This window comes from Brachyistius frenatus, unplaced genomic scaffold, assembly GCF_029030835.1.
Source record: "Brachyistius frenatus isolate BFR_SWC_R1_liver_20210118 unplaced genomic scaffold, ASM2903083v1 Contig_11, whole genome shotgun sequence".
Taxonomy (NCBI): Eukaryota; Metazoa; Chordata; class Actinopteri; family Embiotocidae; genus Brachyistius; species Brachyistius frenatus.
Genome location: NW_027210610.1, coordinates 5,756,084 through 5,782,262, shown reverse-complemented (window position 1 = coordinate 5,782,262; position 26,179 = coordinate 5,756,084). Strand labels below are relative to the sequence as shown.

General features: G+C 39.3%; 2 protein-coding genes across 4 annotated transcripts in view; both read left to right on the top strand.

Annotated features, from left to right (window-relative positions):
- Positions 1 to 15,339, top strand: part of LOC138617099 (zinc finger protein 385C-like) — a 63,287-nt gene extending 47,948 nt beyond the window's left edge. For all 3 annotated transcript variants that reach the window (XM_069691811.1, XM_069691812.1, XM_069691813.1), the window contains 7 exons: positions 4,423 to 4,577; positions 6,243 to 6,350; positions 9,706 to 9,883; positions 12,014 to 12,388; positions 12,495 to 12,697; positions 12,869 to 12,967; positions 14,252 to 15,339. In XM_069691811.1, the coding sequence (XP_069547912.1) occupies positions 4,423 to 4,577; positions 6,243 to 6,350; positions 9,706 to 9,883; positions 12,014 to 12,388; positions 12,495 to 12,697; positions 12,869 to 12,967; positions 14,252 to 14,482 (1,349 nt within the window). In that variant the 3' untranslated portion in view covers positions 14,483 to 15,339. The remainder of the gene's footprint in view (positions 1 to 4,422; positions 4,578 to 6,242; positions 6,351 to 9,705; positions 9,884 to 12,013; positions 12,389 to 12,494; positions 12,698 to 12,868; positions 12,968 to 14,251) is intronic.
- A 1,660-nt stretch (positions 15,340 to 16,999) lies between these two features.
- LOC138617073 (dnaJ homolog subfamily C member 7-like) lies at positions 17,000 to 25,931 on the top strand. The gene is made up of 14 exons (XM_069691741.1): positions 17,000 to 17,143; positions 19,450 to 19,538; positions 19,752 to 19,876; positions 20,035 to 20,148; positions 20,314 to 20,388; positions 20,759 to 20,877; positions 21,084 to 21,237; positions 22,083 to 22,247; positions 22,465 to 22,556; positions 22,646 to 22,719; positions 22,824 to 22,970; positions 23,084 to 23,236; positions 24,364 to 24,438; positions 24,546 to 25,931. The coding sequence occupies exons 1-14, from the start codon at positions 17,037 to 17,039 to the stop codon at positions 24,581 to 24,583; spliced, it is 1,527 nt and encodes a 508-aa protein (XP_069547842.1). The 5' UTR covers positions 17,000 to 17,036; the 3' UTR covers positions 24,584 to 25,931.
- The last annotated feature ends 248 nt before the right edge of the window (positions 25,932 to 26,179 follow it).

The window sequence follows — 26,179 nt, the reverse complement described above, 5'->3', positions numbered from 1 at the left end:
CTCTCTGGATGCAAACGAGATGGCTAATAACAAAGGCATGAGTCAACAGCACGTTCTTCCTGTCGCTAGATGGTGTACAAGTTTTCACAGATGACGCCGGTTTCTGGTTTGTTCAGTGCAAAATGCAGTTAATTAAACGTCTCACCCTGATGTGTTTTGTGAATATGTGCGTAGGAGATTAATGAGATCAATTTCAGATTTGTGTAGGAGAGGGAATCAATGTCCCCAAAAGTCATACTGACTGGCAGATTAAGCACATCGGCCCAGCAGAGAGTGGAAAAAAAAAAACAGCCTCTCATCTGCCTGCGGTTGTCTCTCGCTCTGTCTCTCTTTCACTTTCTCTCATTTCTCGCTGCTCTGTCATTCACTCTCGGTTCAGCGTAATGCAATTCAAAACACTTTATTGGCATCAGTGATACATGAACGGTCCTGGTGGAGCATTTAAATGAAATTGGAATTCAACAAAAACAAAATCAAATCAGTAAACGTGTATCATTTGCGTGTGTTTTCATGTATGTGTGTGTTTCCCATGGAGATTTGGGCGGCACATTACGAATGCAGGATCAAATAAACAGTAATAATCAGCTCTAATCTCATTTCAATTTCTAATTTAAGTAAATGCGTGGTGCAGTGGAGTGGCTTCAAATCACTGAATAAACTGTGTTAAAAAAAAGACAAGGAAATAAATATTGCTACCTGTATTTGAGATTAATTAGGAATTTTGGATACTTCGTTCAGTGCTTTTCCACTAGGATTTCATGGTATTTTGTAGAAAAAGAGAAAGGAGTGATTTATTGCAATAATTCTTGTCACACTTCTTTATCTCAGCACTTACAGTCTTTTGGTGACTAGGACTTGTTTGTTATTCTCTTGCAGCTTGCCTGTTGTCATTCTGTTCACAGATAAATTTTCAATTTTTTTTTTTAATGGTTGTCATCCGTGTCCCAGACCGGCAGTTTGTTTTGTTTCTGTCTGGTTTGAGATTAAGAAGCATCTGAGATTACTGCCTCACTGGTGAGCTCCAGTTAGTCTGTCAACCAGATGTGGGAATTCATCTTTTTGAATGGGTCATCTCTTTGAGTCCCAGAATGTAAACATTTGGATTTGTCTTTTCTGAAGTCTTTTTAAGAATACTTTATTAGTCAGGCGAGCTTTGTGGCTCTAGGGACGTAATGATAGTTGGACAGTCCACCGCAACTATTGAATAGACATTCGAGGCAGCCAGAAGATTAATCCCAATCAATCTGGTAATCATTTCTTCATGTCTTCATAACTACTGGATAGATTGCTATACAACTTTTGTACAGAAAATATCCTGCTCAGGATGACTTCTTACCTCTTTGGTGATCCGTTAACTTACCATGTAACGCCATGATTAATTCAAATTTTTCCAGTTTTTTGGTTTATGACTAAATCCCTACGAGATGAAAGGAATTTCCTGAATCTTCAGCTGTTTTCAAGTATGAGCATGCTGCCCGTCAGGATATCAGAAATTTGGGTTGTTGGTACCAGTGCCAATAAAACTCAATAATTCTCAATATCAAATTTGACACGCAGACACAAATAGAATCAAATGAATGTATTTTAACATAAACTTTAATATTTACACAGACATTATAATTTGACAGACTGAACAATAATAATTGTAGTCTACAAACATTATGAGCAGCACATTTAAGGTGTTGTTGTTTACTGAAACTCTCTTACCTTGAATTCTGCGTGCAGATCTGGATTCCTGTCCTTTCAGATGTTTCTCCCTTTTCTTGGAAATGCTGCACTGTTTGCATCACGGCTTTTGTCTGTAACTTGCCAATTATTGTCAGACTCGCAACATGTGCAAAATATCTTTATACACACCTCTTGCTATGTTTATGTTCTTGTTGCAGGGGATCTGTTGTGAACCTGCACACTCCACCTTTCCACATGTTGGTGTTATTATTATCCTGTTGTTGTTACCAAAGTATCTGTTAAAGTGACATCCCGACTGCATTTACTGTACGTCAAAGTACCTCTGTACCCAAGTACAAAGCTGCTCGTGTGACCTTTAGTGAAATGAAAATAAATTCTGTCAGGCGTCTATCTTTTACCGTATTCATTGCCAGAAGAAAGTAGCCTGAGGCTTTTGTATCTGCAGGCAATGATAAAACATACAAGACATACTCTGGTGTCAACTGCTGCTGCCAAACACTGGTGCGCTTACATGGAACAATTGAAATATCTGTCTAACCTCTTATATAACTACTGAAACCTTTTCTTGTTCATAACATTTCTTTGAACATATTTTGAAGCTGGAAAGGTTGCTTTTTCTTTGCCCTTTCCAATCCTCCCGCCTGTCTTTCTGCTCTGCTCGAACATCTTTTGAAAATGGGACTAGATTAGTAAAAACATGTTAATGCTCAAACCCGCCTCATCCCCAAAGATAAACCTTAAAATCCAGAGGCGAAAGAAGCTGAAAATTGGGGACAATTACCTTCTTGTTGATTTTCTGTAATGTAAAATAACATCATTAGGCTCCACTTTTGGGATTGACTCTTTTCACCCTCTGCAGTATTTGAAGAAAATGTTCAGGTTTTCATGAATACCCTTAATGATAATAGATGTTTTGGCACTATATGCACAGCAGTAGTTTCTGCCATTTATTTAAATCTTTTCTACCAGTTTTTTTTGTAATCCCTGTAATAAAATGAATCTTCATTTCAATGAATATTTTATCCAGAAGTAGATACATCTTTCACTAAGGGTAAACATGGGCAATGTGTTTTCCTTACATATCTTTCTTCAATCCATAATTTGTTAGTCATTTCTCTTCACTCTCCAGTCCGCATCTAGTATGTTAATACTTCTGGCTTCATCAGTCATTTTCATTCAGTTTTTCTCGGCAGAAGGCTGCTGCTACCAGCCAGTTCTCCTTTCATCTGTTTCATTAGGCTCCTCCTGGCATTTTCTGTCCCCTCCTGCACCCTCACTAACCACAAATTTTCAATCTATACCGAACTATCATGTCTTTCTAGTAGAATCAAAAACATTTGTATAAGAAAAATTACATATTTCCGTTTTAACTCCACATCTTTTTTTTTTTTTTTTTTTACTCCTTTTTCTGTTAGTTGTCATGGTTTGGATTTCCTGTCTCTTTTTCTGTCGATCTGTTTTTGGTGTTTCCTGTTTTATTTTGAAATTCATCCCTGTCTTGTCAATTCACTTCCTGAAGGGAGTGGAAAATTCTGACCATATTTCACATTTGGTCAGATATTGAGTTGGTGACATTAATCCTGGCTGTCCACCTTAAAACTTTGAAGGTTGAATAGCTCCCCTGAGCTGTCCGGTTGAAGATGTGTGTGAAGCATCTTTTTTGAAGCATTGTCTACTATCATGCCTCCAACTTTGTGTTTTATCAGAATCAGCTTTATTAGCGAAGCATATGAACACATCAGGATCCCTTCAAAGCCTTCCCACGTATTATAAATCTGAACAGATATGGCTGTTGGCAAATTGACTGGTCGGCGGAGGCATACAAACACAAGGAGTCAATTCTACTTATTAAAAGCTTTTGTCTGCATAAAACCTCCTGCTTCTTTTGTTGTGCGTTTGGGTCCTCTTTCTTCTTTTGAACGGTCATAACACTAGTAAGATCTGGAATGTCACAAAGTTTTGAATCTAGTTTTATCTTGTATTCTGACATTTACGCTTGACCTTTTTAACTTAACAACCTTGACACTTTCTTCATACAGGCATTACAAGCCATCTGTAATCACCATGCTTATGTAAGACACTGTGCATTTTAATGTGAACGCATTAATGTTACTTTGGGTCTAGAGAAAGGTCAGTGCCATGCTGCTCTTTAAAGCATGAACAGTCTGAAAGCATTTAGGCCAACCAAGTTAAATGTGATGAGAAGGAGAGGTCGTGTGGAAGGAGACTTCCAAGCAAAATGTATTGGCGAAATTGCCATTGAATTCAAAACTAGAACTTTATGTGCAAAGTAATGTATGCGGAAAGACAGACAATTAGTGATCAACAAAAAGCAAACAAATTGAAGTGTCTGTGAGTCACCTTAAAACCTCCTTGCACTTCTTTTTTCATTATTTTGACTGAGCTGTTTGCAGGACCGGAGGAAGAAACTACACAATTACTAACCTACTGTTGTATTTAAAGGCCAGAGGCATTTGTCAAGATTAACTATGGAGTTGTAAAGCAGGAAAAGGCCACAAAAAGCCTCTCATCATTTATCCCCCAGTATTACTGAAGTCATTAAAGCTTTACAGAGTGAATCATTCACTGTGGGGATGTGTCTTGCTCTCCTTTGTCTACCAAAATGTATCTTTATCTTAGTGTGTGCAGAGGAATGTGCAGCTTCGGTGGCCTAAATTGAAAAAGGCTTGAGTCTTTCCACAAATGACTGAAATGTTTTCTCTCCCTCTTTAGGTGCACTGTCCCAGAGTCAGGTCCACCCTCTGCTGGGCTCCCTGACTTTGCCAGGTCGACCCCTCCAGCCGCAGGGTCACTCCCAGCTGGAGCACTTCCTGCCGCTCAGGGTCAATGGCTCCTCACCACTCAATCTCTTTCCCAATTTCAACACCGTAAGATACCACACCACATTTCGTATAACACATATCGCACACAAGGCGAGAAGAGGTAGCTAAAAATGTTTCCACACTCAAGACTTCACTTAAGGTCTGAGACGGTAATATTTAAATCCAGTGATCTATCCTGCCTTTTTTCAGTTGGAAATTCAGGTACATGGTCCAATGAGGTCCACTGGTGCTCAGGCATCATGTCAAACACACTCTAAAATCATGCACCGACAACTGGCGGACCCTAAATCCTTTTTTCTATTGCGACTATCATTATCCACAACTTGCAGATATTTCGTGGAAGAATACACGGTTTGGGAAATACTCAAGAGGTGCCTCTAGAGAACAGCTCAGAAGTTATCAGTTAACACGTTATAGCTTCATGTGAAGGTGTTGGCAGTCAGATTTTGTTACTTTTGGACAGAACCCGGCTAGATATTAAGATATCGATCTATTCATCTAAATGTTAGCAAGAAAGCAAAAAATGTCCTACTATTCCTAAAAAGTCAACGGTAATTTGGAAAATAAAGGCAGTTGATCATCCCCTTGTGATGTCTTGTCTGTGTTCGCAGCTGCTGTCAACTCGAACAATATAATAAGCAACATTGCGTGAAAATGTGATTGTCATCGTTTTTAATTTGGGCTGCTTGATCAGTGTTTTTGTATGGAATAGTTCTCTGGCATCTTTATTTGTTTTTTTTTATTTTGAAGTAACAACTCGATGAAAGCTGTCAAAGAACTACTTTATTTATTAAACATATCTTTATCTAACTTACACTTCTAACTTTCTAACTTTTAACTTGAAATATGAACTGCGTACATAAGTTATATAGGAAACCATAAATACTGCATCAGAACTCTGTATTGGCTGGTTCTAGATATTGAATTGCTTGGATTACGTGCAAATATATGTTTGAGACCTTCCAAATATAACACCTGACACACTTCACATGTTTGGTCTGACTTTAAATGATGAAGACCTCCATAGTTTATATTTAGCTTTAATCCTTAATGAGGAAAGTCAGGGGAAAGTGCTAAATATCTGAAGCATATGGGAGGAAAATATTCCTGTCTGATATCTAAAGGTAAAATGTGGCTTGAACAGAGCAGCTGCACTGTGGGGATTAAAAACATAAACCGAAGTGGGGATCAAAAAATTATTGAAATAGTGTGACTTCAAGACTGTAATTTCCTTATCTTTACATTACGAAAAACATTTAAAGCTTGCATTTATTTCTTATAAAAATGTCAATTTATTAAAAAACTAAAATTATAGGCGTTAAAGTCTAATTGAACTCCCTTCATAAACATTATACAGTGCAATTATTCATCCAATCACAGGATGACTCAGAGCAAAATTTCCTATCCTAATTAATCAAAAAGAAACCCCGGAAATCCGAACTGACAAATGGGTCATCGCTTACCTGAAAGATGGAGGTAGTCGTGTGGATAATTATTTTGTGTATCTGTGCAGATTCAGGTCCTATTCATCGACTCAAAGATAAAAATAAGATAAGGCTACCCATCAAGGAACACATCGTGACAACAAATTGAAATATTGAAAAGCATTAGGGTATGCAGACTGGGGCTTTACTAAAATGTCAAAGATATGACCATTTTATTCCTGAAAAAGTCAACAAGCAGTACCAACATGTGTGTGTCACCTTGTAGATGGACCCAGTGCAGAAGGCGGTCATTAACCACACCTTTGGTGTGTCTCCACCCAAGAAGAAACCCATCATCTCCTGTAACATCTGTCACTTGCGCTTCAACTCCACTGTAAGTCAGACTTCTTTACTTTTCCTGATGTCAACTAGATACGACGAAAGCTTAATCGTAGGACTGACTTAATCTTCGTTTCACTGCAGTAAGGTGGAAAACCACGCAGCTCATGTCTTTTATTCTGCCCAATGTAAGCATTAGCTAAAGTAAATGACACTAAGTTGTGATGTATTTTATATAATAAGTAGTAAGGAGTGTTAAATCAGCATTATCTCGCTTTACTAGCTGTAAGACCATCTGAGCCTTGTGATGTGTGCTTAAAGTGAGCTTTTCCAAGCAAACTATAATCCAAAGGTTATCTTTTGATTATTTTTGCAGTCAAGCGTCCACATATTTGCAACTAATTTAATATTGTATAATATTGCCATTATATATATAATATGGTCAAAAACAATCTGGAAGCACCCTATTCGTTTTATCAGTCTAATCAGTATATTTCTATCCTCTCCATTTCCTAACCTTCAGCTTCTTAAAAGGAAACCATTCTGCTCCTTCTGTTGCCTTTTTCTCCTTATCACACCTGCCTATTCATATTCATTTGACTCCCATTCTTATGGAGTTCATTTATACATATTTGCATTTATATTGTTAGGGGGAACCTAGCAGAATTACAATGACTCTTCTTTTTTGTGAAACTTGAAAGAAGCAGGACACTGGTGCAGGCCCTTTGTAGTACCCTTACTTCCTCATCTATCTCTCTTTTTTTTCTTCTTCTGTCTCTGCTCCTTACTTTTGCACATACAGTGATGATGTCAGGAGTCTGTTTTCTAGCTAACAGGCTCTCTCCTCCTCCCTCTGTGTTACCTGCAGCTGAGCTGAGAGTGCTGGTTGACCCAGGAGTTGGATGCCAGGTTGCAGGCAGGTACCAGGTCCCAACAGGGGGCAGCAACAATAAACTGGAATTTGCACCCCACAAAGAAAAGTGTTTTTTAAAGGAATAGTTCAGAATGGTGGAAGTCTAGTTGTATTTTATACTCGCTGATTGTGCAGTGCATAAATTAAGTACTGTAGGTTTCATTTTTCAGTCTTCCTCCCTCATTTTTCATGCTGGGCACACAGCTTCAGGTTGCTGTCCAAAGTTTAGCGCAGTTCGAATCACAAGTCCTTGATAGAGAAGAACAAAAAAAACATTCTCAGTTCATTTAAAGTTAACATCATTTAACAGCAATCTATTGTGTTGAATACAGCTGGTTATTTAAATTTTTAGTTTTATCAAAATTGCAATAAATGGAGGCCAAGTTGCAAAGAAAATACTGTATATATTTATTTTGGAAAGACAAATTAAAGCTGCTGTAAATTGATATTTTTATATTTAGAATGGATGAAATTACTATCTATAATATGTAAAGCATCACTTGTCATGTCACTATCATTCGACTCTGCAGACCCCCTTTAGCAACTCACCTTTTTGGTGATTTTATGGCCCACAACTCCTGTTTTGTTTCATTCTCACCAGTCTCACCAGCAGATAATTGTTTCTAACACAAAGCCTCTAAAACCCTTACGTGTGCTAGCTGAAGGTCAAAGTCAGTGACTAGCTTGTGGGCATAGTGACGCAATTAGCAGTTCAAAAGACCTTTCTTCGGAGGTACTGGGGACCAGGAGAACAAATAGAGAGCATTTATTGTGTTTTCCTTTTTTTTTTTTATTTAGCCAAAAACATAATTTCAAAGGCTAATTATACCTTTACAAGTCTATAATGTCAGAGCTTTGTTTGCATCTTGTTGCACTGCCCCCAAGTGGCTAAAAACTCAATCAATACACTAAAAAAAAATTTATAGACTTTGTCTCAACGGAAAACTCAAGCTGATTGTTCAATACAAAGACAAAGATGGATGACTGTGAAAGTGAAACCTGCCGTATGTACTGCTACATGACTGGTGTATATAAAAACAGAACAGACTATGAAAATTCAAAATTATTCCTTTAAAGTTGCTAAACTCACTGAAGAAGCATGAAACATCAAAATTTGATGGATCGCACATGGTATCGTAATTTTGCTTCCTTTTTGTTGACAGTTGTTGCTCGTTGTGTATGAAGAGTTTGAGCATCAGTGATGTGCATAAAGCAGCTTGAATCAGGGGCAACAGAGGCTGAAGCAGTCCTCACCGTCTCCTTCAGGTGTCTTTAAACGAAGATGTTCGTTTTGCCACGTTTTTATTCCATGTGTTCTTCTTAAAAAAGCTACTATGGTGGAACATAGTGCGATCATACTACGCGGGCATGCCAGATAGTATAGTAGTATGCAGATGAGGGAGGGGTCATCCCTCGGACGCTGAATCACGCTGAATGGTTAGTGTGCACTGACATTCAATGTAGCCAAAGGGCTTGCGTACCCTTTGCTCAGCCCCATATCCCGAACCACACACTCTGACCCATGATGGTGCCCTTTCTGTTTGTGTAGCTGTCCAAGCTTCATGCAAAGTGTTTTGACGGGGAGACTTCCATCCCTCCACTCACACACACTGTCACTTCAAGATCACCTTTTGCACACTTTCTGTTATCATGGGCATTAGCAGGGGTTGTACAGTGTGTGCCTGGAAACTGGTATGGATAATTTGAGCTGTGGCAAATTATCTAACAGCCTCGTGTGGAGACGGATACTTTGAAGTCTTGTCACACTGATTCTGTTTATTTAGGAAGAGCACTTGTGTCTTCGGTATCCGGTTGCAAAAATATGTGGTCTTAAAGCATTTATCGCTGTTTATTTCCTAACGCTGGGGAATGTATATTCAATGCATAGATTTCTTGTGTTGTTTGGAAAAATGTATTTGAATGAATTATCAATTATATATGTTCTGCTTCAGTTGTTTTGTTTCACTGTTGGTGTACTTTGAGTTGGTGGAAGCTGCTCTTCCCCTGCAGAATGTGTCTTGCTTTATCTACAGGCATCCAGAGCCATTTCAGGATCCCAGCTCTGCATGCATCTGTTGTCTCACTGCCACAAATGTGTTTGCTCTTACAGAGGAAGGTCATTTTGTGTCACAGCAGAACTGACACGGGCCATTTTGTGTCAGAACGAATCAGTGGAAAGATGAGTCAGTGAGCTCAGGATGGTCATGAGATGCGATGAGTCCAACTGATGCTCATTTGTGCACCACCACGACGATGATTATTATCAAAATGGTGATGGGACTCTTCCTCCGAGTCAAAGGCTCAAATGCATAATTTTTTATTTTTCTAACTCCATGGAGGCATGTGAAGCCAAAGCTCTGGAACAGATGGAAAGATTACAGTTTACTGATTTCATGCTGTCCTTCACTAATTTAATCAGTCATTCTGTGCATATACTGTACACTGACTTTGCCCTCTGCTTGTTGTGTGCATATTTGTGTGTGTATGCAATGACCAGACACAGGCAGAGGCCCACTACAAAGGTCACAAGCATGCTCGCAAGCTAAAGGCCTTGGAGTCCCAGAGGAATCGACAGAAGAACGGACACAGTCAGCCCACAACGGGGAAAGACAGAGAGAGGGGGATGATGGAAGGAGTGACGCTGCCAACAGACTTGCAGCTGAAAAATGGAACAGGTAGACATTTTTATTTTTTTTAAAGGCAGCCCTCTCAGCACCATCTGAGTAATTAGTTGCAATTGAAGAGACGTAAGCGCGAAGGCTTGGTAGTTGCCACTCAGCTGGTTAATTATCAGCTATTACCTGGCCTGCTGTCATTGGCACTGTCAGATAGGTAATTACTCCCATCAAGCAAAGACATTCAGCAAGATAGAAGCTTTAAAGCACTTAAAAATAGATGTCATTGGAAGAAGGATGTATTGGCGGTGTACTCTTTTAAATCAACAGTGGCTCAACAGAAATCCCACTTGCAGTTCCTTGAATGAAATGATGTGCCGGCACTTTCCGGTGAACACATCAAAAACTATAGAAAATTATGAAAGGTTGGGATTATGTTTGCCTACATTGTTTCTTGTCAAAATCAGACAAAGGTTATGTTGCTATTAGCAGTGGCTAATTCCATTACGAAAGAATAGCATAGCAGATGCACAGAAATTTAAGCAAATCTTAATTTAATTTAAGTTTCACCATCAATGTAGACGATGGAATTTTGATGTTGGGGAAAAAAAAAAAATCTGAAAATGGGCTCTGGTTTAATTTACATGAGATAAGTCGGTTTCTGACTCGTTCAGTGAGTTCAGAATTAGCTTCAAAACCTTAGTAGCACTCTAACTAATGATTCCGAAAATCTTCATCAGCTAACCTTTTTTTCCTCTCAATTTCAATGAATACTTTCATCTATGAAATCCACAAATTCTCAGATATAATACTGGGATCATTATGTACTAACTTGTGTCTACTGCCCTGGATTCTTTCCATATTATTTGTGTTTGAGTTTTTGTTTCTACCCCTGCAATGTCTAAAAATGGCTGCTATAAAAGTAATAACATTGCTGTTTGCGATTTTGTCTCTTTCAGTCATTAGTCACTCAGCTTCTCTTTTTCTGCCTGACTAAAAATGTCACCATCTTTCTTTCTATTCTCCGTCTGTTTTTTCTTTTTCATTATTGATCTTCTCCCTCCCATTTTCCTCCAGCACCTATCAATTTCCCTCCAACCACATAATGATAAGCTTGTTACATTCAGTGGTTGCCATGGTTGATGATTGATGGGGACAGAGGGAGCTTCAGCAGAGAGAGCGAACAAATGACAGAGACACAAAGCAGAAAGAAAAGGAAGGAAAATACATGACAATTTTAAAAGTGATTGTTTAATAAATATAATAAAATGGTTATATAAAGGGAATAGAAAGGACAAAGTTGCACACGGAGGTTGGGCTAGCACGACTTTTCTAGAAGGATCGCATCTATCAAGAAAATGTACACTTTATACCCTGTTGTGTAGAATTCATGTTTTTTGTTTTTAAAAATCAAATGCCATCAGCTCAAAAACTACATTGGGAAAATTGGATCTGAATGCCTTTATTGATATAAACAAAAACTGCATACAAATTTGGGAAGATGAAGGGTGTGATCATTAGTTTTACCGGCTCAGTGGTGCCCTACAATAACGAGAGCGTAACGATGTGGTCAGATCAGGTGTCATAACTCCACCTGCTAAGTGTACACTTCATAACAAGAGGCACACACAGTTTGGGAGGAAATAAACTACATTCTAACACTGGATATGCTTTACTCACTATAACATCATTTGTAATTAGATCTTTTTTTTACTTATTTGTGTACTCATTTTACAATATTTTTACATATCACAAATGTTTTCTTGTCAGTAAATTGGAATAAAATGTACAGCTCTTCTACCTGTGTAAAGAAGTTCTAATCAGTATTTTTATCTTAATAACAAAATCTCAGTGTTTGTTTCTTAAGAGCATAATCTTATGGCTACTTTGTATGTGAAGAGTTTTGCTCAAAGTAATGAAGCCACGGAATTATCATCGGATTCTGTAGCTAACTTTAACTTTTGGGAGTATTTTAGCCTTTTTTTAGCTTTGTGTTTTGGTTTCATGACTCCTAGATGGGACTGTCACTGCCCTCATAGCATCCGTTTTTGCCACAACAGGCAGCTGTAGCTTTCCATTTAACACACAGCACTGAGAATGAGGCCAATGTTCTCGCGCAACTCTCCACCAGGAAGCAAATACGACACCAAAATGTCTTTGTCTGCTTATGTTTAAACCATCTGTCCACAGGCCAGAGCACTTCATCCCAACCTGTACAGGAACAAACTGAAAACAGCCAGGGGGGCGCAGTCGCAGCTCCTCCTTCTTCACAGACTTCATCCACCGACTCCTCCTCGCTTCGCTCCCCTCACTTGTCCCCACAAGAGTCCCCTGCCTCTCAGCTTTCTGATGTACCCTCAAACAGTCCACACGTGGACGGATGCAGCCCGGCCACCGGTTCAGCGCCACACTCTGACCCTCCGGGAAGCTCTACAGTAGGCGAGGCGGAGGAGGGGGGGAAGGTGGAAGAGGTTAAGGAGACCAAGAGCAACAAAAAATATCTCCACTGTCCTACGTGTAAAGTGACGGTCAATTCTAACTCCCAGCTGGAGGCTCACTGTAGCGGTATGTACGATATCACTTTAGTTTGCTTTTGATTGTTGAAATAGTTTTAATCTGTATTCCTTTATCATTTGGACGTTTGGTCTTCATCTCTGATTGGCTGAAACAGGCTCGAAGCACAAACAGATGCTGGACGGTCAGAACACCAGCCACTTACAACGCAGGGTCAAGATGACATCATCGCCCAGACCAACCAGTCGAATTAAGCAGCGAATTGTCAACAAGACCAGAGCGATTATTGGTGTAACCAACCAGCCCTTTCACTGTGAACTGTGCCAGGTGTCCGTCAACTCGGAGACACAGCTGAAGCAGGTACTGTATGTAGGTTTATCCTATTGTTTCATTGGGCTAATATTAAAACTTTATAAACCACTGATCTCTGTATTAAAACTGAAAAGGTAGGATGCATGTGTTTTACAAGATAACTTACCCAAACTGACAGCACTGTTTTGACTGAGTCTGTCTATCCCTGTCCTCTTTTAGCACATGAACAGCAGGAGACACAAAGAGCGTTTGGCTGGGAAGCCTGTCAAGGCGAAGTTCACCCCCTATAATAAACTACAGCCCAATGCTGTCTTAGCGGTGAGAATGTGTCACACACTATTGTTATTTTTGTCTACAGAGCTCATGGTCATTAAAGAGCACAACACAAACAATACATAAACAAACCCAACAAATGGTAAAGAAGATTTGTTCCGTGCATCCGTCAACATATTCACAAGTGTGATGGCTGCCAAGAAGCTGACACATAACAGCAAGACCTTCCTTTTGTTCTAAACTCTGTGCTATTGTAAAATTAGTGCCGTGTTATAATTTAGGATTTGAGAGGCATCAGAATGGAGTTAAGTAACTCCAACAAGGAGGTTGTTTATGGTGCAGTTTGTCTGTCAGCAGGACTGCAGAAAAACTACCGGCCTGATTTTCATGACACTTGGTGGAAGGGTGTAGCATGTGCACAAAAACAACCCGTTCGATTTTTGTTAGAGTCTGAATCACGTGGCGGATCTACGTTGTATTATTTACTTTCATTAACGTCGCAAGATGGAGCATTTGGCCTCCTAAATGCTTTACATCTTAAAAACTGGTAGATGTCAGTAAAGTTCAGTAGTCACAGGCCATTCTAGAAATACAGTGACTCCATATCATAATCAACATTCTAAAATGCCATTAATCCTTTGGGTTGTACTTGAAAATGTAATACAGCATGCGCATTCCAAGCACCCTTCTTGTAATTTTGTTAGCCTCCGTTTACAATATAAATATAAAATGAACAGCTTTTATTCTAAGAAAGGGTAATGGAGATGCTCTAATGTGAGTACACGATACTCGGTGAGCATACTTTATGATCAACAGGGGATGAACAACAAAGTTTCAGGTCTCTAAACATTAGTTCTGATAGTTCTTAAATGAATTGATTTAGCCGTTCTTGTGGCATGGCGGTGTTGGACAGTTGATAAAAGGTACAGACTAAAACATCTCTATTATTGGATGGACTATTATGAGATTTTGTGCAGCCTTTCATGGTCTCCAGAAGAGGAATCCTATTCACTATTCTGATCCTCCAAATTTTGCTGCAGTGCCACCACCAGGTCACCACCAGGTCCACAATCAGGTCACATCCCCATCTTCTGTAACTCTTTAGATAAGAAACCACTACTGGCACACTAACATTCTAAACTATTGGTGAACACGGTAAACGTTATCCTTGCTAACCATCAGTGTGCATTGTCATTGTGATGTCATACTGATATTAGCATTTAACTCTTGAGTATTTCTGCGTCTAAGTACAGCCTCACAGAGCTGATAACATGGCTCGGGACTCTTATTCCTGTTTAAACAGAATATTTATCTTGTCTTTGGTTTCAGACTAAACTGGCTCTGCACAAGCAGCTATCCAAGGCCCTGCCGGCAGGGTTTCTGACCAGCCCCCTTAATCCAGCTGCCTTGTGCACTTTGGCGACTGGACCCCTGGCGCTACGACTGCCTGCAGGTCCAGCAACCATTATCCAGGGTCCCCTGATCAGCCCTACACTCTTCAGGCCTGCCCCAGGACCGCTGAGGCCCTCACATGCACCTATTATCTTTTCTCCTTACTAGCAATGAGCATGTGACTGGAGGAACGACAGTGGAGTGGACCTAACGCAGCCAAAACTGGAAGAACAGAAGACATTGGCTTGGCCTGCTGATGAGAAATTACAGGAGTGATGCCAGGACACAACACAGTGACAGTGAGGGACAGATATCAGCATGTCAAGTACAGTATGGAAAATCCCCTGGTGAGGATTGAGATTTCAGCGCTGACTTGACCATCGTCTCACCCTTAAAAATCGGAAGTCCATTGCTCAGCTGTTTCCTCTCAGCACACTATTTCGTGCATGTTTCCGGGGTCTGGACCCTTCTGGAAGCCATAATGACAAGCATCTTCTTGATTTATTTATAAGACAATAATAAAATAATACAATAGGGTGTTTAAATGTTACTAAGTGTTTGTTGCCAAATATTTCTTTCATTTTTTTGAACTTTCTAGTTGTACTCTGGGAGACTAAGAAAAATACATTATTCCTGCTTTAGTTTTCATAACCGAATCTAAGTCAAGAAAATTCAGATTGCATCCAATGAAACTGGTTATTTCCATAAAACCAGTGTCCACCTATGAAAAAGACAATAGTGATGTGTAACTTTGAATTGCTGAGCATATTGTATCTCAACAATCATCATATTTTTACAGCCATATTCTGATGTTGATGCCTTTTCTTTGGAAGTTACTTTAGATAAATACATACATTTTATTCCTCGTCTGTCTCTTTTACTCTTTGTGTAATGAAGTGACAATCAACCACCACCCTGACATGAACGAATACTCACTGTATGGAAATAGACTAGGCTGCATCTAACGCATACAATGAGATGATTTAAAACAAAGTTATACAATTAAAACTTGTATTTCTGAGCCATTATATGTTTTCAGGTGATTTCTTGATAGGCTGGTAACACTTAAAGTCATCCTATTTACCGTAGCATTTATAAGCAGCATTTGAAACATTAAATGAATGGTTTATGGTATTGTATACAACCATAAATAGTGTATTATAAGTGTTTATTAATCAATTTGCTAAAAACGTTTCCACCTCCTGTGGACACCTCATGAGTAGAGATTGATGTATGAACAGAAAATAAGTCAAAGTATAGTAAAACAGTTAATAAAATCAAATGTGTCTTCACAGGAGAAGTAAGAAATATAAAGCACATTAAAATGTCATGTCTGCATACGGCTTAACAACAACAGGGTTAAACCATTTATCAAATGTTTGAATGCAGCTAATAAAAGCTAAAGAGGGTGACTTATAGGGTTTGCTATTTGTACAATATGAAGAGATGGATGGATGTGTCCTGTTCATGAACAGCAAAAGGCTATATTGACTAGTTTGAAATATCTTTTCACATTATTAACATTTGCAGAGTGTATTAAACAATGTTCTTTCATTATAGAAATCTCTCTCCCACATGGCTGTGCAGAATCACCCTAAGCAATATGTATTTTTGAAGTGTCATCTGGTATAATTAATGACTAGTGTAACTGTGCATCAAATGCAATAATGTAAATTATTATGTGGTAAAATGTTGATACTGTATTCTATATATACTTATAAATAGTCATGGTTTTTACACTATTGCAGTTGTTTTTCCTTCATATGAACACCCAAGTTCTTTTTACTCTTTATTATACTTTTATTGTGAATACAGTTCATTTATTAATATAGATATCGATAGAAACACTTAAAGGTTATTGATCCAGGCACCACCAACATTAAAACATATGTAAAGTGACACTCCATGTCTCACAGCCAGACTGTGGTGTTTGAGTAGGAAAAAATAACACAATTTAGGAAGTCCCTGCTGATTTGTTCCTCGCCTGTATATTTACAGTACTGTATACCCTTTAGGCTACTTTGTCATACCATAGTGCCCTCTAGTGGTATAATGCAAACAATGGCAAGACAGGATTGCCAAATGGTGTTGAACTAGATATTATTGCTATCTCCTGCACTTATGTATATATTACTCTAACAAACAACACATTACAAATGGTATTAGTTATCTTACATTAATAATGGTAGTATTAAAGATCAAAAGGCCATCTTGACTATTGATGCACTAATATTTAAGACCTTGTAATTTTAGATAGATAGACTGTGCTTGCATGTCCAGTATTATTTTTTAGAACTATTTCAGCTGTTAACAAAGACATTATATATTTTACCACTACATGTCCAGCCGTTTATTTGTGAATCATTTTATCCGGAGAATCCTGGTAGGTGCAGCCTGACAACCACAAAGACACAAGAGTAGGTGGAACCGCATGCCCTCAGGTGAAACATTTATAGAAAAATAAATACAAGTGGAAGTTTGGGGATGGTTTAAATATAGGGCAGACGGGCAAATCTCAGGCTCAAGCACAATACTGATTATTTTCTGATTCGCATTTTTTGGTAACATTAATATTTGAAATATAATCAGATTTACATGAATACAATGTGAAATATCGTGGATTTAAAAGCGTTCATGTGATACGGTTCTGGCCTACTTTATTGTTCTTGACCTAAAAAAAAAAAAAGAAGAAGAAGAAAAAAAAAAAAAAAACCTCCCGGAAATGACGTCAATTCGTGGTCGTCCTTTCCAGAAAAAAATGGCAGCTGTTGACATCGACGTGCCGGTGGAAATAGAGTCCCAGCTCCGCGGTCCGGACGACCTGGAACGGTAAACATTCACGTCTCGGTTTTGTTTTATTGTGCTGCGTGTAAATTGCGAAAATACCACGACTGGATTGAACCGGTGAGCTGACAAGACGCGGAAAACAGCGGTGCGGTCACAGGCGCGGACAAGCTAACCGTGCTAACGTGCCGTGAGCGGTGTGCTGCTCACCATCTTTCTGAAATATTCGATTATCTTTTTCTTTTCTTTTTTTTTTTCTTTTTTTTTCGAAAAACAAAGGCGTTTCTGCGTAATCGTGGTTTCCGACGATTCAATTTAGAAGTCTAGATTTTCAGGGCTTTCTTTTAAGTGAACCGACGAAACGGCCGGCAAATCCCAGCCGTGTGAATTGGCGTCTTTTTAGACACATGGTCCACCACAGATATCCAACAATTAAATGCGTTTTGTGACTCGTTTACTTTAAAAAAAACAAAAAAAAACCGTGTTCGTTCAAAAAAAATTTGTTTTGTTTTGTTAGTAAAGCATCAATAAAGCTCGTTTGGCAGCAGCGGTCGGTGTTTTCTTTCTCTTTCGGGGAACTTCCACAGGAGGCGGTTCACGTCGCGTTTACCTGAAACCTGAAAGTTACGGGGCTGATTCAACTTGACGAGCTTCCCGAGACATCTTAAACGGTTTGATTTACTCCTACAGATGCTGTGAAATTACACCGCCATTTTATGTAGTTACATCAAATCAACGATGATCTTCCCGCGGTTTTAGATCTTCGGATGGTTTAAGAGTATTGGCACACTTTGGACTATAATAGTGTCCTGTCGTATGCTGTAATCAGCCTACGAGCAGTGTTGGGAAGGTTCATTTATAGATGTCATAAGTTACTGATTACTATTTACCCTGTTAAAAAAATGTAATAAGTACGATGCCTTTTAGTTATTGGAACAAAAATAATATAACGTGTTATGTTTAATTACTTTATTAACAAATGTGTTCAACTGGGCGATAATGCTGAAAAGGCATACACAATAAATAAATTTAAAAAAAAGTTGTAATTATCATCCACCACCAGCAAAACAAATCACAAGTATGTAAACCAGTATGTTCTAATAGCCTCAAACCAAGCCTGCTTTCTGTTCAACGTGATGAAACTATAAACAGGGTTGGGTGCTGTTCTTTTTCCTTTTTTTTTTTACACTGGTTTCCCTAGATGACTCATTTTTATAATATCTCGTCATCTGGTCCAACGATATGACCAGCCATCTTGGTGTTGTTGCTTAGAGCAATGCACGTTGATTTGACGGGCAGAAACAAGAATATCAATCTAAAACAAGGTTCATAATGTGAGCACATACTGCCAAATGAATGGAGTCTGGCTGAACGTAGACGGTAAAAAGATACGAAGCATCCGAATGAAAATTATATTATTCACAACAAGCGTTTAACTGAGAAGAATATATTCAGATGTAACCGCTTTGTAATCACCAATATTTTGAATAGTAACTGCAATTGAATTTGATTTACTAGAAACCAGTTTTCAAACAAACATAAAGGCAAACCAGTATGAGTTGCTAAATCATTTATGTCTCTTAAGCCTGAAAAAATAAACTTATACTAAGATTTTAAGAGTTTTTTATTTTCTAATATAGCAAAAATTATATTTTTGGGAGCAGAAAATTAATCGACAACTATTTTGATAATCTATCAATGTTTTTTTTTTTTGTCTCAGTTATGGTCTTATGTCCTTATCCATGTTGGAGTCGGTCAACAGTACTTACTGCAACATAACCTGCATTTATGTCAACCACTCACTCCTACCTGGGCGATTTCTGGCTGCACCTTAAATCAAAACGGCTACAGAAAATATTCTGCTGTGGGCAGGAGAGCAGCACAGCAGTAACTTCTTCCTCGCGTGAATCGGCGTAGATCTACCTTTTAACACTTGACACGAGCGACAGGACTGCAGCAGATCAATTTTACTGCTATGTTTAGTTCTGAAGCTACCGGGAGTCGGGACTGTGTGTACCCTGCTCCGCTGTCCCAGTTCCAGGTGAAACACCCCACTGCTGAATCCTTTCAGACACTCGTATCCGGACCCTTTGCAAGGAATCCTCTGATACATGCAAATGGGAACTAGTGTTTTCCAGTCATGTTCATTCTTATCATTTCAGTCAGCAGTGTAAGTCACAGTACAACTTAAAAAGGTTATGAGGGTGTGTTCCTGCTTGCTATGGTTTTAATTACAAATTAGCTTCGGTGATTTAATAGCAAGAATCTTTTCCTGGTTTCTGTTCATTTGTCTTTATCCAAAGTGTCCATTGCTCCTGGTTGACTTTGGTTTCTGTTTCTCTTCTCTCCAGTGAGGCTGAAGGCTTCAAAGAGCAAGGAAATGCATTCTACAGCAAGAAGGATTACTCCGAGGCTTTCAACTATTACACCAAGGCCATCGGTGAGATGACTCTTTTTTTTTGCTGGCAAGTTTTCACAAGGTTTGGGCGATTGTGGACACCCGTAGACTCACACCCAATATTTCTTCATACTCTCCTGTTGGGAAATGTTGATGTACATAGTAATAGGTATAATGTCTCTCTTCTGTTGGCAGGCTCAAATGTTGATCTCTTTAATGTGGCTAAAAATCTGTTTTTCTTTGTTTCCTCTAAAGACGCATGCCCCAAAAATGCCAGTTATTATGGTAACCGGGCGGCCACCCTCATGATGCTCTGTCGCTTTCGAGAGGCCCTAGAAGATTCCCAGCAGGCTGTGCGTCTGGATGACTTTTTCATGAAGGTCAGTTTAAATACACTATTACATCTGGACCATGATCTTTATTTGTGGTTGTGCACATTACTTTTTGTCCAAAAACCCCGGTTGCACGTGATAAATAAAGAGTGATGTAAAGAGTTTATATGCAGTCCTGAGGAGGAAGTATTCCTTCTGTCCCACAGGGACATCTACGTGAAGGGAAGTGCCACCTGTCTCTGGGAAATGCCATGGCGGCCACTCGCTGCTTTCAGAAGGTTCTGGATCTCGAGCCCAGCAATAGAGAGGCCCAGCAAGAGGTGGGAACAGTTTTTTTTTTTTTTTTATCACTGTATAAAACATGCATTTGAATTGGTGAAATACCGAGTACACTTTTTGAACTATATTTGCATTGACTAAATCCATAAACTCATCTATTTCCATTCTTGTGCTCGAGCTCTTAATTGAATGCCATTTTATTTTAGGGTAAGAATGCAGCAACACTGCTGGAGTACGAGCGAATGGCAGATTTTGGCTTTGAAAAGCGGGATTTCAGAAAGGTATTTACACCCGTTCTCTTTTTCATGAAGCTTACGATTAGCTCTGCCCCATTTTAGCTGATTTGAGGAATTTTAGTTGGTATTTGTTTTCTTTAAAGGATCGTAACCACATCTTTGGTTTGTGCTAGACACCGGATTTAAGACATCCATTCAATACACAAACAAATAAAAAAAATAATTTTGTCAGTCATCCTATTATTTTTAGTCAAAGACTTTCTGTAGCACTTGGCAGCTCGTTTACAGAAACCTCCTGTTTTGATGTTCACACTTGTTTGAAAGGCTACATTCACTACATTTATTTGTCAGGATTTCTTTAATGGGTAATTGTGATGATGGAGTGTAGTCATTGTGGTATTTGGTTTTGATTCAGGTGGTGTACTGCATGGACCGGGCCTTAGTTCTGGCTTCTGCCTGCCACCGCTTTAAAATCCTGAAGGCAGAGTGTCTTGCTCTGCTGGGACGCTATCCAGAAGCTCAGTCTGTCGCAAGGTAGGAGCAGCCGAGCTGTTACGTGAAGGAACTGATGGATATGATTATTTTGTCAAATTGATGCAGTTTTGTGCCCCTCTGTCCTTGGATTTTCTTTTAATCTGAGGACAGGGTCTGTTTTAGATTGTTTCTAATAAGAGGGGATGATTTAATTTACAGATTCTTTAAAGCAGATCTTTATAGTATACTTCAATTTATTTTTACAGTGACATCCTGCGAATGGATTCCACAAATGCAGACGCACTGTATGTCCGAGGCCTGTGTCTTTACTATGAGGACTGCATCGACAAAGCGGTACAGTTCTTTGTCCAGGCTCTGCGCATGGCACCTGACCATGAGAAGGCTCGGCTAGCCTGCAGGGTAAGACCGTCGTTTTGTGTGATTCACCACAGAACCAGTGAGAGAAGCAAAAAAAGTTACTAATTATTGCAGGGCTTGCATTTTTCAAGATGTCTGCAACTGTTCTGTATGTTAGCAAAGTGCTGCAGTTAATCATCTGATATTTCAGGATACAAACTGCAAAGGCTGCTTACTAACGTACAAATTCAGACCACTATGTTTACAGGTGCTAATATGGACTTTCTGATAACTAGTAGCGCTCGCCAGACTGCAACGTCCTGAAACCTTCCGGTTAACACCAAAGCAACAGGAAGAGATTGCGTAACATCTCCACAGCTACAACTCTGTGCTTCTGTTTTATCTGCCCACTCTTCAGGTGTTTTCGTAGCTGCATGTAATTAGCAGCATCTTTAAACAGGAATGGGTATCATATAAACAGGCGTTTTCTCAATACATTGAGGAAGTGCCATTTTGATCAGCTGACAGTGTGTGACTTTGCTACGAGCTGATCGGGTGTTGAAAGAGGCGACATGAATTACGTTCTAAAACTGCTAACTTGTAACTTGACAAGCCGAGTCGCAGGCGACACCATCAGCTGTCTTGAGCCAAACTGGGACGGGACAGTTTATGTTACTGCCACTTTTCCTGGAAATGCTGCAGCCGTTGTAAATCTCGTCAGTAATCTTTGTTTTGAACCGAGTTTAAGAATGCTAAAACTAATATACTGATCCGAGAGTTCATTCACATGACAAGGTTGTTTAGCACAGTAAATTCAACACATGCTGAACTATTGAGAGCATCCTTTCCATGACTCAGATGTCATGTTATAATACAGAACATGAGTATTTGTTCTCTTCCTAAACCAGAACGCTAAAGCCTTGAAGGCCAAGAAAGACGAGGGCAACCTGGCATTCAAGAGCTGCAGCTATGAAGCTGCCTACCAGTTGTATACTGAGGCGCTGGGGATAGACCCCAACAACATCAAGACCAACGCTAAACTCTACTGCAACAGAGCCACAGCAGGAGCAAAGGTAACCTTATTACAGTAGACTGGACCAGTTTCCTCAGAGTCTGGAAACGAACTGGAAAAACTAACTCGTAAGAACAAGCTGCTGTATGCATCAATCGCAGACACTTGATTTGTTCATATCGTCTGATAATTTGCTTAAAAATAGCAACTGCCTGTCATGCTCAGGCTCTCCTGGCTCTTTGTCTCCCATCTGTTCACTGTCATTAACTTCTCAACAGCTGAAGAAACTGAATCAAGCCATTGAAGACTGTACCAGTGCAATCAAACTAGATGACACTTACATCAAGGCCTACTTAAGAAGAGCTCAATGGTACGCCAGTTCCAGTGAATTCTTCTCATTTTGGGAGTTTTGTTGCTCAGCTCTGTGCAGTTTGTGAGTGACTTGTGTGTGACCCGTAGTTACATGAACACGGAGCTGTATGAAGAGGCTGTACGGGACTATGAAAAAGTTTACCAGACAGAAAAAACCTCAGGTAAGCTGCTGTCCTAGTTTTGTCACCTTTACTCTTCTTAACGGACATGATAGCCCACCAGGTTTTCACACACTCGCATGGTTTGATGTCCTTTGTCCCTCCAGATCACAAGCATCTGCTGAAGACAGCACAGATGGAGCTGAAGAAGAGCAAAAGGAAAGATTATTACAAGGTGCTCGGGGTCGGCAAGAACGCCACGGAAGAAGAGATCAAAAAAGCCTACCGCAAACGAGCGCTCATGCATCACCCAGGTAAGCTCGGTCTTTAGACACGCGCACATGCAAGATACCGATTTTGATTACATTTGATAGGTTTTTATCCTAAGGGTTTATTGTTGACAGCTTATATTACCATTGTCTTGCAGATCGCCACAGTGCAGCGACTCCAGAGGTGCAGAAGGAAGAGGAAAAGAAATTCAAGGAGGTGGGTGAGGCCTTCACTGTCCTGTCCGACCCGAAGAAGAAGATGCGCTATGACAACGGGCACGACCTGGAAGAGGGCGGCTTTGATGGTGGAGGTAAATCTTAGTTTGACTTACTTCTTTTCTTCATCCAGATTTACAGTCACACTGTGCTCCCATCAACTTTTGACACCGTTTTTCTTAGATGTTTTTCATTTAGAGGGTTTACCTGTTTCACTAGTCAGTGAGCAAATAATCACGGCCGACGGGGACACTTGAGCACAATGAAGCCAAATGTTAATGATGTTAGTAACACTTTGGTTTTCCTGGAGTGACAAGTCGAAGTGTCAGCTTGTGGAAAAGACCCGTTAAGTGGCACACATGTTCCTCTGACATTCTGCCTATAGGGGGTGCCACATGTTCAAAAGGTTCCTGTTACACTGGCTCTAACTGACTGCAGCATTTCTACAATTAAGTTCGGGCTCCAACTAGAATCTAATCCACATGCTGACTTTGATAATGTCAGTGACCGGGATTTAAAGACAAAGAACCGAACTTTTTTAGAATCCAAATATTGTCAGATCATGTTTCTGTCCTGAAGAATTGAATATCTCTGCAATGCAATGTTGAAATATGTAAAGACAAATACTTCATTGTAATCTATAGTGACTGACAAAGTGTAACGATCCCTTTTGCATGAAGAAATCTGCTGCAATTTACAAATGGACACATCGAATGTGCCAAAACAAATACACAAAGTATTTAAATGTGAGCATGAAACAGAAAAATGATAAAAGAGCCCCAATACTGCTCCTTCGTAACATGAATCCTAACTTTAGTTTTTAGAAGTTTTGGTGGAAATTCAAACTCTCTGTTGCTGTAATTTTCATTAAATCCCGCATAGATTTTAAACCAGCTAATGAAAACAGTCTAAATCGAATTCTGTTTTTTTCCATACTCACTGTGACAGAATGGTTCCTCAGTATTTAGCACTACTTGTTGATGACCTCCAATAACCGCAACTGTGTCTACAGTTCGGACAATTATTCTAATACCGCGTACAAAAACTGCATTGTCATGATTATTTAGCAGTTCCTGTCTCTCTGTATTGATGACACGTAGGTTCTTAAAGGTTGCAAAATGTGTCAACGGTATGGGAAACCGCTTGACACGTCTATGTTCTGTGTTAAGTTTAGCCAGTTATGTCATCTTTTTTCATCTAATGCCTTCTTCTTTTTCTTTAGATTTTGATGCCAACAACATCTTCAGGGCTTTCTTTGGTGGCCAAGGTGGAGGATTTAGTTTCGATTCCAGTCCAGGTATGATTTTTCTTTCCTTTTTTTTTTTTTTTTTTTTTAAGTTTACTTTCAAATGTAAGAGACCATCAGAAAATGTGCATCCTTTTAACCAGCTTTTTCCTTTTCAGAATCTGCACCTGGAAATTTCTTTTTCCAATTTGGCTAAAGCAACAGAGCACGTGGGAAAATGCAGCCCTGCAGTGGACAAAGTCAATTTGGAGCCACAGTCACCTGGTGATGCTCATTCTCCTGAGTGTCTTGCAAAATCTCCCCACTATTCTTTTTCAAGAGATTTTGCTTATTGCATTCCCTCCTTAATTTACTCCCTAAACTGATGCTAACAAGCATCTAAAAGGATAATTCAGAGGCTTTAGTTTTGAAGAAACTTTGAAGATAATAAGTACCTAATAACTCTTTTTAAAGAGGTTCAGATCAGCTTATCAAAGCATGTGTCTGCTGCCAAAATTGATGTTACATATTAAGTGAAATCTAATCTTGTCAAACTGCCTCAACCTTCATAAAGGTGATCAGTTGTAAGGACACGTAAGCATGATGGTTGATGGTTTTTAAGAAGACATAACAAGGTTCTTTAAGGTTCTCCTGGCACAGCAAGAGTCAAATGTACTGTGGAAGTTCAATGTCAAAACTGACCTCAGGAAACCCAGACACAACAAATGTGTGTCTGGGTTTTATTGGCTCAATTGCCAAATTTAGTATCTACTTGCAGGGCTTTTGTTTCTTCTCCATGCTGCATTGTATATTTGACTCGAATGTAAAGCGTTAATGTGTCCACGTTATTCTTCAGTCTTCCCTCAGTCTATTTATATTTATTGTACTGTATATCCTAAGCCGTATACAGCAGAATGCCAGTGGTCTTTGTCTTCCTCCGTTTTTTAAGAGACTCATTTGTAAATGTCCCCTACATCATACTCGTCACTTTCTTTCTTTCTTTTTTTTTCTTAAACAGGCCAAAATCAGAATACCTGTCTTCAGTTGAAAAAAATTTGACGAATATCCACCTCCACTCAACACCAACAACACATCAGACCTAGTGTCCCGTTCCAAGTTCAAGTGGTGCCTTACCAGAATCAGTTAAGCTTCTCACAGTGAAACCTACATCAAAAACTAGAGAAAGCCACATCCTATTCGAAAAAGGCAGCAGTTACACTTGTATAGCGGTTTTTTGTTTTATTCCGTAGGGAAACCTTTTTCATGTCTGGCCAGTAAATAAAATAGACTATAGAAAAAAAAACACAAAAAAAACGTCATCTTGTCAAACTTTAAAGAATTAAATTTGGTCATCAGTCACACCTAGCTGTCATCCACCTTTTCTTGTCATGCACGTTTGGTCAGTGCAGTCCTTCCCCTACTTGTTCCACCTGTTTGAAGGGGGCAATGATGGTAGGTTGGAAATCTGTTAATCATTCTGTCGCTGATCATTTTTAAAACTTGTCACAGTATGAACAAGACATGCTTTTTTAATTGTGAAAATAAAGGCTCGTCTTTTACTGTAATGTGGAACCTTTTTCTTACATTGTGGGATGTTTGAACCCAGGTGTTATTTCACAATCCAGGAATGGGACGTAATTTAAGCGCAAGTATTCAAGCACTGTACTTACATTTACTTGAATCTGACACACTATTGGAGAATGAAATGGTATATTCCTACAGATAGTATAATTTAGCTCTGCTTAGCAGGCTGAAACATATTCTGCTATATATATAAATGCATCAATAGCCAGGGGACATTACCTAATGGGTA

Bases quoted from the DNA above. Each gene is read 5' to 3' on its own strand.
- LOC138617073 (XM_069691741.1), top strand. From the start codon at position 17,037: ATGACGTCAATTCGTGGTCGTCCTTTCCAGAAAAAAATGGCAGCTGTT. The intron at 19,877-20,034 runs GTCAGTTTAAAT...TCTGTCCCACAG, and splicing joins TGGATGACTTTTTCATGAAG to GGACATCTACGTGAAGGGAA. The intron at 20,878-21,083 runs GTAGGAGCAGCC...TTATTTTTACAG, and splicing joins GAAGCTCAGTCTGTCGCAAG to TGACATCCTGCGAATGGATT.